The sequence below is a fragment of the Anoplophora glabripennis genome, unplaced genomic scaffold (genome assembly GCF_000390285.2).
Source record: "Anoplophora glabripennis isolate ALB-LARVAE unplaced genomic scaffold, Agla_2.0 scaffold46, whole genome shotgun sequence".
NCBI lineage: Eukaryota > Metazoa > Arthropoda > Insecta > Coleoptera > Cerambycidae > Anoplophora > Anoplophora glabripennis.
Genome location: NW_019416736.1, coordinates 1,463,973 through 1,478,035, shown reverse-complemented (window position 1 = coordinate 1,478,035; position 14,063 = coordinate 1,463,973). Strand labels below are relative to the sequence as shown.

General features: G+C 31.7%; 1 protein-coding gene across 2 annotated transcripts in view; it reads right to left on the bottom strand.

The window, feature by feature from the left end:
* Nucleotides 1-14,063, bottom strand: part of LOC108904255 (receptor-type guanylate cyclase Gyc76C) — a 281,683-nt gene that overhangs the window by 21,750 nt on the left and 245,870 nt on the right. For both annotated transcript variants that reach the window (XM_018706729.1, XM_018706730.1), the window contains exon 2: nt 1,627-2,109. In XM_018706729.1, the coding sequence (XP_018562245.1) occupies nt 1,627-2,073 (447 nt within the window). In that variant the 5' untranslated portion in view covers nt 2,074-2,109. The remainder of the gene's footprint in view (nt 1-1,626; nt 2,110-14,063) is intronic.

Here is a 14,063-nt window from a genome sequence, read left to right as displayed (position 1 = left end):
AAATATTTTCGGTAGCATGAAATGGCTTTGGAAAAAACTGTCACATTGTGTCAACTTGTCAGTTCATAATTATTTATCATTCCATTTTGAGTTAATTTTATTAGTTAATATTTATTTGTGGTATTCTATAATATACCTAATAAAAATTAAGTTTTTTTAGAAATGTTGCTACATCTTAAAAACTAGCAATTTTAGATATGGAACATGCTTAATAAAAGTTGAAGTAGACCGATATGTGAATAAAATAGAACAATAAAATACAGGGTGTTTTGTTTGAAAAATTTTATAAAATCAAGTTTAAACTTTCTAAAAATGATCGTATTATAAAAAATGCCCTATATAAAATATCGATATTATCTAATATAGGAGTCTTTGCCTAACATTTGCCTATAATTCTATCAAATATTTTTGCTCCAAGTGTTAGTAGTTGAAAGTTAATACAACTTCTTCGAGGTAATGTTTTTCCAAAATTCGAAGAATTTTCTACATAACTTGGCAACCCCGCACTAAAATGATAATCTGTTTATACTGCCATATATAGAATTTTCTCGGAAATCCATATCTTTGACAATATACAGGGTGTTCCATTTAAAAAATTTAATCTTTGGCGTGTCCCGTTTTTACTCATCGTCCTGTTATGTTTGAAATTAATTTTGTAGTTTAGGTTTCTTGATTCTATACAACTGTTATATAAACTTTTTTCTTTACTATGAGTAACAAGGGAGTTATTTTACTTTCTAACACTAGTGGTCCACCAATATACGCAATTTAGATCATTTGAATGGGCTGTAGTTAGTTTAGAAAGAGACATGAAATCATAAAATTTTATTTTTTATTTTCCAAGGAAATATAAGGGTGTTTATTAAGTACTTGTACAAACTTTAAAGAGCGAATCTTTTTGATTATTTAAATCTAGGTACAACACTGTATGTGGCGCCCTGTAACATTAAACAAAAAACTAAGTAAATATTTGAGTTTCTCATCATCAATTTTCAGTTTTCCAAATTTCGTCAAATTGCATTGTTATTGAACAAAGATATACCTAACCAAAATACAAAAAAAAAAAAAAATATTTGGACGCTCTGTATCTCAAGAACCAAGCCGTTACAGACCTATATTCATATCAACTTTTTATCTTAAAATTAGTCAAAGATTCACCCTTTAAAGTCTGTACAAGTACTTAATAAACACCTTGTATATTTTTGATAAAAATTTAATGGCGATCACTACATCACAATATCTTTGTTTATTTAAGAAATACAAAGTGTCTTCCAATTTTGGTCATTACGCGTGCCGACAGAATGTGATTGACCTTGAAGTGTAGTCTGAAATTAGACTTTACTTTGTTTGTTTTTTTTTTTGACGCGCCAAATCCGAATCAGTCCTCAGAATTTTAGAGATGTCCTAACCTAGAAGTGCCAAAATCACTTTTCTACTATATTTGAGGTTATGTGGCACCACGACGTAATTTTTCTTCATAAACTCTTTGGATCCTACTATTTTTCCCAGAAGAATTGACCCCCCGTTTTTCAATTTTAAGTTTAAACTGTACGCTCTGTATATTTTTGGTGCAAACACTGCAAACGGATAAAACTATGAATAAAATGGATAAAACTGATCTCTCACCTCATCCAAAGCCATCGTTATCGCTCCCGAGACCTGCAGCCCTTGCCGTTCGCTCATAGTCCCCTTCACCGTGGTCAGATACCCCACGGTGAGCTCCTTCTTCCTGGCCATGGGGACGTTAGGAAGGACCTGGTCGCCCACCGACAGGTTCTTCCTAAAATCGTGCGACTCCAAGAATCCGGGCAGCGTGGCGTTGAAGTCATTCTCGTCCCTCAGGTGGTTGTCGGAGAAGTGGGAAAAGAGCAGGGGCTGCTCCGAGCTGAGGTAGTCCGGTTCGGCGGAGCCGTAGGGGGAATCGAGGCTGGTCGGGCTGGGGGCTTGGTAGGCGCCGGACGTCAGGCGGGCCTCGTCATTCTCTGGAGTGGGGCTGGTGACGGCGACGGTGGCAAGGGGGCGGCAGAAGAAACACGACAGCGCGACCAGCAGAGAAGCCAGGCCGAGGCGCATGGCCAGGCTCCCCCCTCACCGAAGCTCCAGGATCACCTGCAAAGACCAATATCAAAAATTAATTCAGAGCTGTACATTCCTGTAGTCTCAGTTTTGCTGAGAGGTATACACGAGAAATGCCAAACAATTCATTTTCCAGCTAAACACTATTTTGTCCGTATATTTTCCCATTACAATTTCCTAATTTTTTAAAAATATATAAGATTGTGTCTATTTATAGATCTATATGTAATAGACTCTTTTAGTGTGACGTCACATATAATAAAGACATTTATTTCAACAGATATGCATACACCCAATTTCTGGGGACCGCCTAGCCGGGTGTCTTGGCCGGCGGATTTCGATCTGTCGAGGCAAGCATCACGGACGCAGGCTGGAATTTGGATGGGTGAATGTAACTCTTGTATAATGGATACGAAACAAGAATACAATATTGTAGCTTAGACCTAACCAGAGAATAAAAAAGAATTTTTAGAGCATAAGTATTTTTAAATGATCTTGTACTTCTCATTATAAATCCAAGTGCCTTTGAGACAGAAAGTACAATATTATTAATGTGCTGTCTGAAGCTAGGGACACTGTCGAAGTAGACGCCCAAATCCTTCACAATATAACACCTATTTATAGTGATTTATATTCAAAGTGATAGTAATATAGAATACGAGATTTTTTCCTAGTGTAGGATACTACATTACATTATTTAGAAAGACTGATATGAATGTGATATTTTTTTACACCAACCCGAACAGGTTGCCAACCAATGACGAAGTTAGATGATTCACTATGCTTAAATCAAATTAATAAATTAATACGGCCCTGTAGAAATTAATGTTTTAACATTTTGCGATAGGCAATATAATTCTTATTAAAAGTTCCTCTCAATTTTTGTGTGATATTTTGCAAGATATCCCTATAAAAACAATGGTAATCAATAATTTTAAAACTTATAATCAATTGGAGACAATTAGAAATAATAAATATAATAATAGGTAAAAAAAGGTAGAAGTAACTTGGTTGCTTCTTTTTGGTAACTTCTTTTTTTGAAAAAACTATCGCATTTTTAATCTATTATAAACTATTAAGTTAATTCAAATAAATAATTTTTTTTGTAAAAAATCCTTTGGTTTTTTTTCACTAAGATTATATAAAATCGACAGCATGTTTTGGCATCAATTGGAACTTTATGTGAATATTTAACATTTGACTAATCATTTAAGCGCAAGTTAAAAAATATATATTTACAACGTTGCAGACATACCCAATTAAATAAAAATATTTTCGAATTCTGCTTAAGATGGGCGCTAATTCTGTACACAAAACAAGTTAATATTAATATATTTTCCATGTACCTCTGTTTGTAATTGCAATTAAAAGAATCGTGATATAGATTAAATAACAAAACATCTTTATGTAAACATGTGACGTATCCTGGTGTTAATTTAATTTTACCATACTGAGTAAATATTAATCTAACCATTCTAACCAATACCTGCTTTGAATATAAATAGTTTGTATAAATATTGATGCTTTCCACATTTCGGATATTTCGAGGGTATCACTTGCTTTATACAGCTAGTCACGAGGTGCTAATGGATTTAGGCTCCTTCAAACTTTATTCGAGGTGCTGCTGTAGCAAAAAATCGTGAATCTGCAAAGGATGTTTTTTGAGCTTTCCAAAAATATATCTTTTATCTCAATTTCCAAACAGATTTTGGAGGATGTATATTTTGTTAATCATTTCCTCTTAAGCTATTTTTAGCTCTGGAGACAACTGCAACTACATAATATTTTTATTTCTGGTAAAAGTGACTTGTCTCGTTTTTCGACATACCAACTGATAGACAGATGTTTTCATCATTTGTACTTTGCATTATATTGTACAGAAGAGTCATTACGACATGTTCTATCTAACTTTTTATCACTGTTAATTATAAATATTTATAACAAAAGCGGTTAAATATAGACTCTGTTTACATTTCACGAAATCTGATTTATTGGAAATCATGCAAGATATGGTTGTCTGGTGCATACTTTGGTTTGTTGGTTTGAACAACTGTTAAAGTTACATTACTTTTAAGAATTATTTGACGGTTATATTATATTTTACAATACTGACAAAGGAAATGCAATTTAAAATAAATTCTATTTACTTTAAACTACTTGAGCAAATATGTGACGTATCAACCTAATTCGATCCAACAAATCCGGAAAAATACATTTTTAATAGATATAATTATAACGCAAACATATTAATGGTTTAGTTAAACATAGCTAAATAACCATGAAAATCAGTAGTTTCTGAGTCAACTTGTTAATTTTTAAAATTAAGACATAATTTATTTATATCTTCTTTCTTTGTGGCAGAAATGGAAATAGAAAATGTAGGTAGTTGTTTATATTCTGATCAACATTATTTAAATGGGACAAACTACATATTAGTCCAGTCGAATTGGGCATTATTATTGCAAAAAGCTATAGATCTGTTAATTACTTTCGTTTGTTTTTTTTGCAACTAATTGTTTCATAACTGAACGTTAATTAAAGAAACGAAATTAAGTTGCTGTTTACAACTAACAAAGTTGGATGTGCAAAACAGCGTTATAAACAAAATGTCCCAGGGTCAGGCAAAAACCGCTCGAGAATTCGCTCTTTTTGGGAAGTACCAGAGAAACTTTTTTTACTTAAACTATAAATGTAAAACTTTTTGAAAATAAAAGTTTAACCCTTTCTTTAATTGTCTCTAAAATTCCCGTTAATTAACAATTAACGTAATAAAAAAAGCCCTCTTGGGAACAAAGAGATGTAGGTGATTTATTTTTTTTAATTACTGTAAAAATAAGCTCTGTTTAATGCAAAAAGAGCGAATTCCCAACACATATAAAAATAATTGGAGAGATCTGGCCAAAAGATTCTTAAGAGCACACTCTTTTAGCCATATATTCCTCATCATTAGAGGTAGATCTCTCTCTCTCTGAGTAACATAGCGCTCTAAAAAAAGTAATAATATTAGAATTCGGAGAAGCATTGCATATTTATATTAGTATCATATATTATTATTATTATTACCTTACATCACAGAGTTTATTTTGTACTCGTCAAGATTCTTATAAGGTCCTGACCGATTAATCTCTTCCAGTAGTTTTGCATAATAATTACCTTTTCCCATTCGCATATGCTTATTAAGCTTCTAGTTTATTAATATATTAATTGAAATCACCTAAGGAGATACTACAACTTTAAGTTTATGGACACGAAATTGTTTTCAAGAGTCGGCTTTAATTTGTTTCGTTTTTACAATATGTAACTGTAATTTTCATCCGTTTTAATCATACGAAAGTTAACATTAAATCTTATTTATCATTAGATTTTGAAATAATTACACTTATCAAAAACATCAAATCAAGTCGAGTATTATTTCAAGTGATACACTTGTTTTGCTACTTATAAGTTATGTTTGCATTTATTTTAAACCTTAAACAAACTATGCAAAATATACTTTTTAAAAATATTTAATCAAACTTGTACAAAACGGCTCTTCACGGAACTAATTGCGAAAAATTAGATGCAGATAAATAATTTTATAAAAAACCCTTTGAAGTGAGTATTATTATAATTCTTTTCTGAGAATATGTTTTTAATTTTGTATAAATTATAGAGAAAATTAAAACAGAACGCTCATCATCATAAGAAAGTTTGTTTAGATTTTCCGGTTAAAGCACACATCTCATCTATGGTTCGTGTTACTTTGTGATCTAGTTAAAATTACGTCTTTTGTGTAGCAGCTAGTTATAATTTTTTTTAAGGAAAACAGTTATTCAATTGTTTTTTCTAATACTGTATCATAAAAATTCATAAAAAAGCTAAAACTTTTGTATTATTTTTTTTGTAATTTCAATAATAAACACAGAATAAGTTGTCAGATTATAGTGACTAACCCTGTACAAAAGACTGAGACAGAGCCTGATTATTTCAATATTGCATTACATACGAATGTTTATCATTTTAGTAGTTTTTAGTTGTGTAAACAATACTCTGATCAAGCTCTTGCTAATATGATTTCCGAAAAATTGAATTTTAGTTTATATTTGTGTATTCATTCAGATACAAACAATCCGAGGTGTAAATATTTATTTGTATTTTAATTTCGCACATTTGTTGAAAAAAAAAACATTTTAAAAATTAATACATTGTTTTCAAAATAACATACGAGATTGTTATCCAAATAACATCCATATTTAAAAAAACAGCTTCGTAGCTACAATTTTTTGTTTGGAGCAACTATTGGAGCTTAAAAAATGAGTTTATTCGTTATATTTTATTTCCGGGAAACTTCCAGCAAAATATTGCGCAATTTTTTTGTAATCTGAGCCAACCTGTACCTTTAATTAAACTAATTTTGGTGGTTAAATTTCTTTTGTAACCTTTTTAGCATGCACTTAATTGTCATGGAAGGGGTTCAGATTCCCAAAATTCACCCCTGCGTACGCCACTTTCACTGCCAGTATTTCAAAAATCAAAAACGCATGACACATTGCTCCGATCGACTCCTTTATACAGGTTGTTCTAAATTACTTGTCTGCTGCAGCGTCATAAACCACCTAATCCAAGTTTTTCCGATATTATTCCAAGTGATGTACTTGAATCCGCCCATCTGTGTAAACACGGGTAAGCGCAGTGGATTCTCTGGATATAATAGCTCGCAGAGCGTGGTTGAACACGTCGCCTTCATAACGATGTGATCTTTGGATGCGGGAAATGGACCATAACTCGAGTAGCGAGACGCCGTAGACCGGGAACGAGGTGCATTGAGACAAGCGGAATTAAAGTGTAACAGTCCGTGTTTTGTTACATTGACAAACTCGGAAAGAAGACAGTGAATGAATCGGGCTCACTACACAGAAAAAAATTCTTGAATCAACCAATATTTTTCATTCTGTACAATTTTAGTGTAGACAAAAACATTTTTACAGTCACAGAACTTTTGATATTCAAAAGTGTAGCAAAATTTTAGACGTCTTGAATAAAAGGTATAATAACTTAATAAATTAGCTAATTGAGGCTATTTATAAGCCTATCTTTTGAAAAATTAGTAGGTTAAAAGTTAAGTTTTTAACAAGAGTTGTAGAAAAAAACAGGGCTTTCACATGATGTAAAAAAACTGTTTATGATATTCGGAAAAACAATTTCGATAATGTCACAATTAACAACTGTTAAAGACAAAACTCGGTTTAGAAATAGTATAACATACTAGTCATACATTTTTTCAAAATCGTGGAACATTTATGATTTATACGCATATTTTGAAAATCAAAAGTGTGGCAAAATTGTTAGTATCATTTTGGAGATAGATAATCTCAAATACACTGTAAGAAAAAATTTCACTCAATTTCAGTCGATAATGTATCAGGTTTTGTCCACACCCGATTGAGTGAAATTTTCCTCTATTACTATGAGTACAACCAAAATTTTACGAGTGAAATCAGTTTTACTTGTAGTTCAAATATTATCTAAAATGTGTAAAATTATCAAAATGCCCAATATTGACTGAAAGTTTACTCAAATCAGAGTAAATGTCCTCATTAGTGAGTGATCCCACTCTTTTTCATATCCAGATGCATTGTCTCTGTCTGTTCCCATCGTCCCTTTAGGTTATCTCGTGACCGTACCGTGGTGGATGGCAGTATGGCGTATGGTGTACTTTGGAGTTGGACAAGTATCGGTTTATCTGGTTATTTTAGTGAAAATTTTACACCTATCATTTTAAGCCAATTACATACTGTAATTTCGACAGTTGCCCATGTCAACCTTCAAATTTTTCGGAAATTAACAAAATTAATAAGTGGAAATTTTTTCAAAAATCAGTACCTATCCAGAATTTTGCTTTGTAATGTTTTTATTTTAAAATAATAAATAGATAGAAATAATTATTTACCAAATATTTGTTCCGAGATTTCTTCTATTAACGCTAAATGGTTTTGAAATTCTGGCTGGAAATCTTCTCTTCGCAACGGAGAGTAACGAGGAGTATAATTATTACCTTTATTTTTCATTTCCATCAGCTGTCTGTGTTTCATAAAATATATATAATAATTTGATGAAATTTTGTTCTGCTGAGCCCTTTACGTAAAAAAGTTGGGATATCTTCCTCCAAAATCTTTTGAATAGCCGCGAAAAGGTTTTCTTGATGCGGACTGATTCCAGTTTTTTTTTCAGTAAATATGGCAAATACTTTAAATTTTTACGAGACATAAGAATGTCCCTTATTTTGGTGCAAGAATTACATATACTATTTCCTTCTATTTTAGTAATACTAAGTGAATTATACTGCAAACATAAATATCTGAATTCAAAAATTAAATGCCTTTTTTATTATTAAAGTGAATGTAATGTGCTGTTTTTTATGTTTAATAAGGATCATTAATAAACTGTCATAGACATCGCATTTCTACAAAAACTTACTTTCCTTCTATTTTAGTAATACTAAGTGAATTGTACTGCAAAGATAAATATTTGAATTTAAAAATTAAATGCCTTTTTTATTACTAAAGTGCAAGGAATGTGTTTTTTATGTTTTAATAAGAATCATTGATAAACTGCCATAGACATCACTTTTCTACAAAAACTTACTTTCCTTCTATTTTAGTAATACTAAGTGAATTGTGTTGCAAAGATAAATATTTAAATTCAAAAATTAAATGCCTTTTTTATTACTAAAGTGAAAGGAATGTGTTTTTTATGTTTTAATAAGAATCTTTGATAAACTGCCATAGACATCGCTTTTCTACAAAAACTTACTTTCCTTCTATTTTAGTAATACTAAATGAATTGTATTGCAAAGGTAAATATTTGAATTCAAAAATTAAATGTCTCGTTTATTACTAAAGTGAAAGGAACGTGTTGTTTTTATGTTTTCGGAATTTTCATTTCCAAAACAAGCCATTTTTGAATTTTAAAAAACGCGTGAAATGCGATTAAATTATGTGACGTTTAAGAAGAAAAAAATATGTCATGCACCACAAAACAATGTCTACCTGTCAAGCCAACATTATTTTGGCGAAATAAGTTTCAAAATGAAACATGTCAAATTTTTAAAATAAATTTTGGTTGTACAATTTTCTTACCGAATCCCCCACGTCCTTGAATTAATGCCCGGAAATTTTTCAAGCACTAGGGAGATTATAAAATGATTTAATTACAATAATTAAAGATCGTGGAATGAATATTTATGATTTGCATTTTGACATTCAAAAGTGTGGTAAAATTTTCGAAATAATTTTGATGCTGGAAAGTTGATCGGGGAATTATCACATATTTTGTAAGTGAAAATAAGATGATTTCAATTCAATCTAAAACTGCTACAATTACCAGGTAGAGTGAGTGAAAGTAAACAAAAACACTTGTTGATACTGAATGTCTTAATTTTTAAGAAGCCATGAAACACTCTTTATTAATATTTTTAAATTCAGAAGTGTAGCAAAATTTTTATCATTTCGGGGTTAGCGATCCTGAAAAATTGTGATGAACTGGCTACACCAAAGTTTTATTTAACTGATTCGGAATCAAACGATAACTATGCTCAAACGAGATAGACCCATCTAATGTGTTTTGACAAATAAATTGATATTAGTAATAAAAAGATAAGTTATTTCAAGTCATTAAACACCTCTTGAGCAGAACCTGCCAAAACTCGCCAAACTGGCCGTCGGCTCATCATTAACAAATCGCGGACCAGCTTCGCGGTTTTATTTTTAGGTTAGAATGTAAATTTATTGTAAAACAAGCTCTTATTTATACGTACGGCTTTCTGTTGTGCGGTCAATGACTTCTGCACAATTATCTTGGAAATATTCACTGCGATGTTCAGCATCGATCAGAAAGAAGTTCTTAAAAAAAAATGCAAAATAATAAATACGTCTTTAATCGAAAAATATAGTATTTTATTTTTGTTAATATTTTCTATAATTTGAATAAATAAACACTTTGTACGTATTTGCTTTACTTAAGGCAATATCTGTGTTCCAGCCTTTACACTGTTTTTTCATATAATTTACTGTCATTTTTTTGAATTAGTCTTGTAAAATCGTGATCGAATAAATCCAAAATAATACAATCTTTTGCAAAAATTGTAGTTTTTAAAGCCTACTTTACATTAATTTTTTTCTACGAAAGTGGAGTTGTTTCATTTGTCATCATACTTAAATTTTTATTATCAAAAAAACACAAGTCAATTGATAAGTTGCAATTTTTCAATTCAATTCAATAAGTTTCAATTTAAATCTGTTTGCAACTATTTACAAAATTTTAATTTTGACAGCTGGCTGGACAGTACGTTTTTTTCTTATTTTAAATTGTTTTATTAAATTATTGCTTTATGTTAGGTGGTTGCTGTTTCTGCTAGTGGGTGCAGATGTGTTTAGTTTGTGAAGATGTGCATAGAGCATATAAAAGAAACGAGTGATATTCCACTTGTTCATCTCCCATTCACAAACTCACCGTTTTGAGTGCTGGTTTTGGCAATAGCCCGATAGAGCTGTATCGAAAATACCCAAGTTTGCTCTTGCAGAAAACAACGACCAGTTGACAGTTTCTCGACTACTCGAGGAAAATGTACCATTACAACTGAAGGCATTAACACTCGGAAAAATACCTACAAATATTGGCAATTCCCGAAACTAGAAAATCCAGAAACACATACCAGTCTTTCATTTCCCAGAACAGCAGCTACATTCTTAGCAGACTGTGGTGCAGACATCACACTTTGGGACATTTTGGTGATTGGAAAAGCGACGAAGCAGCTGAAGGATATATCGAAGATTCTCTTCAACATAAAATCAAGATTGGAAAGAAAATTTTGAACACTGATACGCTGCCTCTACTGCTACTTGTTTTACGATTAGAGCAGCAAATAATAGAATTATGTCTCACAAAGAAAATAAACCCCCTTGTGTTAGTTTTGGTAGTGGAATCTGATTTCACAATGTACTTTTTCATTTTAGATATGTACTATTAATTATTTAATGTCGTTTTGTTTAATTAAATCATGATTACTTTCTTTCAGAAGTGATTGAAATTTGATTTGTCAATAAAAAACAACTTGTAAAATATCTACAAAACTGCAACTGTTGAGTACAATAATTATTTTCACATTGTATTCTTTAAGGTCAGGAATAAAAATGACACTCTTGTTTTTGACCGCACACACCTCACAAATATAATAATTTGCCTTTGAAACATGTCAAATTACAGTGCAAGCCTCTTAAAATACACAATGCTGTGATGTACACGTATAATACGTGGTAAACTTTAAACTTTACCACCTGGTAACAAACTACCGATCCCATCTCGAAATCATAACCTAAAATTACGCATCTATTTACAAATTTCCAACCGTGCCGGAAACTCTGGTGCGCAAAACGCATTAGAGAGATTAAGAAGTTGGCTAATACATACATACATAAGCACAATAACACTCAGTACGCAACCATGCGAACTATACCACTACCACCACATTAAACTGTAAACTGTTCTAAAAATAAGTCAGTCTCAGACATTAAAATCACGAAGGCCAGCATATAGCTAGAGGCGCTCGGGCCAACCGTTTTTTTAATGGATTTACAAATCGGACCACCGAAAATACGACGGCTTCGTTTTCGGTTTTGCAGTTATTAAGATTTCGCTGATAGTATCACCGAGCAAGTGAATCATGCGATTTATGTTATTCTAAATACTGGACCAAGGTTGATAAGACACAATGACATGATTTTATGGTTAAATTCGATTGTTTAGAATATTTTTTGTTTGTATGGGGACAGGAGAAATACCCAGTGAAAGGCTACTTCCGAAAAAGCCGCCGTTTTGGGAAATACGAAAAGATCATCACCACAGGCGCCAACTTACATAAACATGGTTAAATTATGACGAAATACCACACTTCCGGACAAAAAATTTTAAAATTTAATCTGCTGCTTACTAAAAATAATGGGAATACTTATGGGAGTAGCTAGGATTTTTGCTACGGGTGCGCGTAGGGCTACAAGCCATGGAGGCCCATAAAAAAACGCACGTACTTTAAAATCTTTGTTCGTTCCATTCTAAAAGAAGGTCACGCAATTAGCGATCTACCGATAAAAAATTTCAAAACCAAAACACTTTTTGAAACTTACAGCATGCAGCAACATTTAGGGGGGGTCCGCCACCTCTTGCTCCCCTGGTTATAGGTCGACAGGGCAGGCATTAGGTTGCCGCTAGATACATGGCGAATAAATTGATCGATGCGATGCTTCAGATCAGAAGCATACATGTACATGTTATTGTGCAATAACGCGAATAGTGGGGTTACTAAAATGTAAAGTAATTGATGCTTTGTCATCATTAGTAAAAATAGCATCTATTAAAAACTCTTGTCTATTTTAGATATGCGCGGGAAGCAGATTTGTAACGAATTTAATAAACAATATGTAAATAGAGTCGAACAATTATCATAAACAAAATTACATAAATTTATAATAAATTATTGATTTAGAAGTTCATTAGTCCTTGTTCCAACAGATATAAAAGAAGTGACAAATCATAAAGACATATCATAAATCAACTAAAAAATAAAAAAAAACAGTGGAGTAAGTAAAGAGTAATAAAAGAAATTATTACACCATTAACATTTATTTTAAATGAATATATTCATATAGACTACCACCACATTCTGCTTTTAAAAATGCTATTATAAAACCAATTTATAAAAAAGATAAAGATGTAGTTACTGATTACCAATTTCAATAATAAATCGTTTTTCGAAAATATTTGAAAAACTCTTGAAAAATAGACTAACTTGTTTCTGTAACAAATTTAACATTCATAGAAAATAATAGATCCTGCTTATTTATATTCATAGACCTAGCAAAGCTGTTTGGTATTGACATTTTAGCAAGGAATATTCCGACCAACGACTCGATGGTTTTATATCCTTTGCGGATCACTACAACTTCAAAACAGAGGGGTAGGTATTTTGCTTGAAACTCCTTTATATCACTATTATCACTGTCGAACTATTTTAATTTGATATTTTGATTCAAACTGTAAGAATACTAATGACGATTTATAACTAATTATATTGTAGGAAACAACTACTCCATGGACTAAATGCCCTGACCGGCATTGAATTACACGTCCCACATTTAGTAAAAAACTAAGTTCATTCATCAGGAGAGAGGTTAGCAGTACGTACCAGGTTCGGTCGCTGACGCAGCAACTCGGTATTGAAATATTTGAAATGCTTGTTCCCATATTTATTTAGCCATACCCATATACAGGTCTGGTCGAACTAAACGTGGAGGTAGTAGAAATGTATACGCTCAGTTGAAGAATGCGAGCGCATAACACAGTCGCACTGGGCGACTGGGCAATAAATCTCAGTTGTTGACAAGTGTTTGACAAATTGCCTAGCAGTGCAGTGCAGCAATGCGGAATTTGGTATGATTCAGGTAATTTTAATTTATTATAGGCACCTTCTATTAATCATTCATATTACAATTGTGAATGGGATAAATAAGAGGGATATTTTGTTTACTAATATTATTACAACATGACATTTTGAAGATCTTTTGAAACGGAACAAAGCGAAATTTACCGTCAATATAATAAAATTATTGCTTGAAGACATAAATAATTAAAATATGTTGTTGGCCAAATGAACATATAATAGAAATTCTCTACACATCATATACAAATTATTATAATTTTTTACATATAGCAAAACTTATTTAGGGACGCCTATGAAACTCATTAAATTTTATTGCTAGGCGATTTTATACATGTTCAACTGACTTCATGTTTTGAAGGTGGGTGAGGTATAACCTATAAACCATATGACTTACTTTTTATGCGTTATATCTTACCCACATTGAAAATAATGGCGATTTCAACTGCATCTCGCTTCGCTCATGTTTTTAATCACTTTAAGTTGTTACATTTGTATCTTAATTGACTTTGTTTCA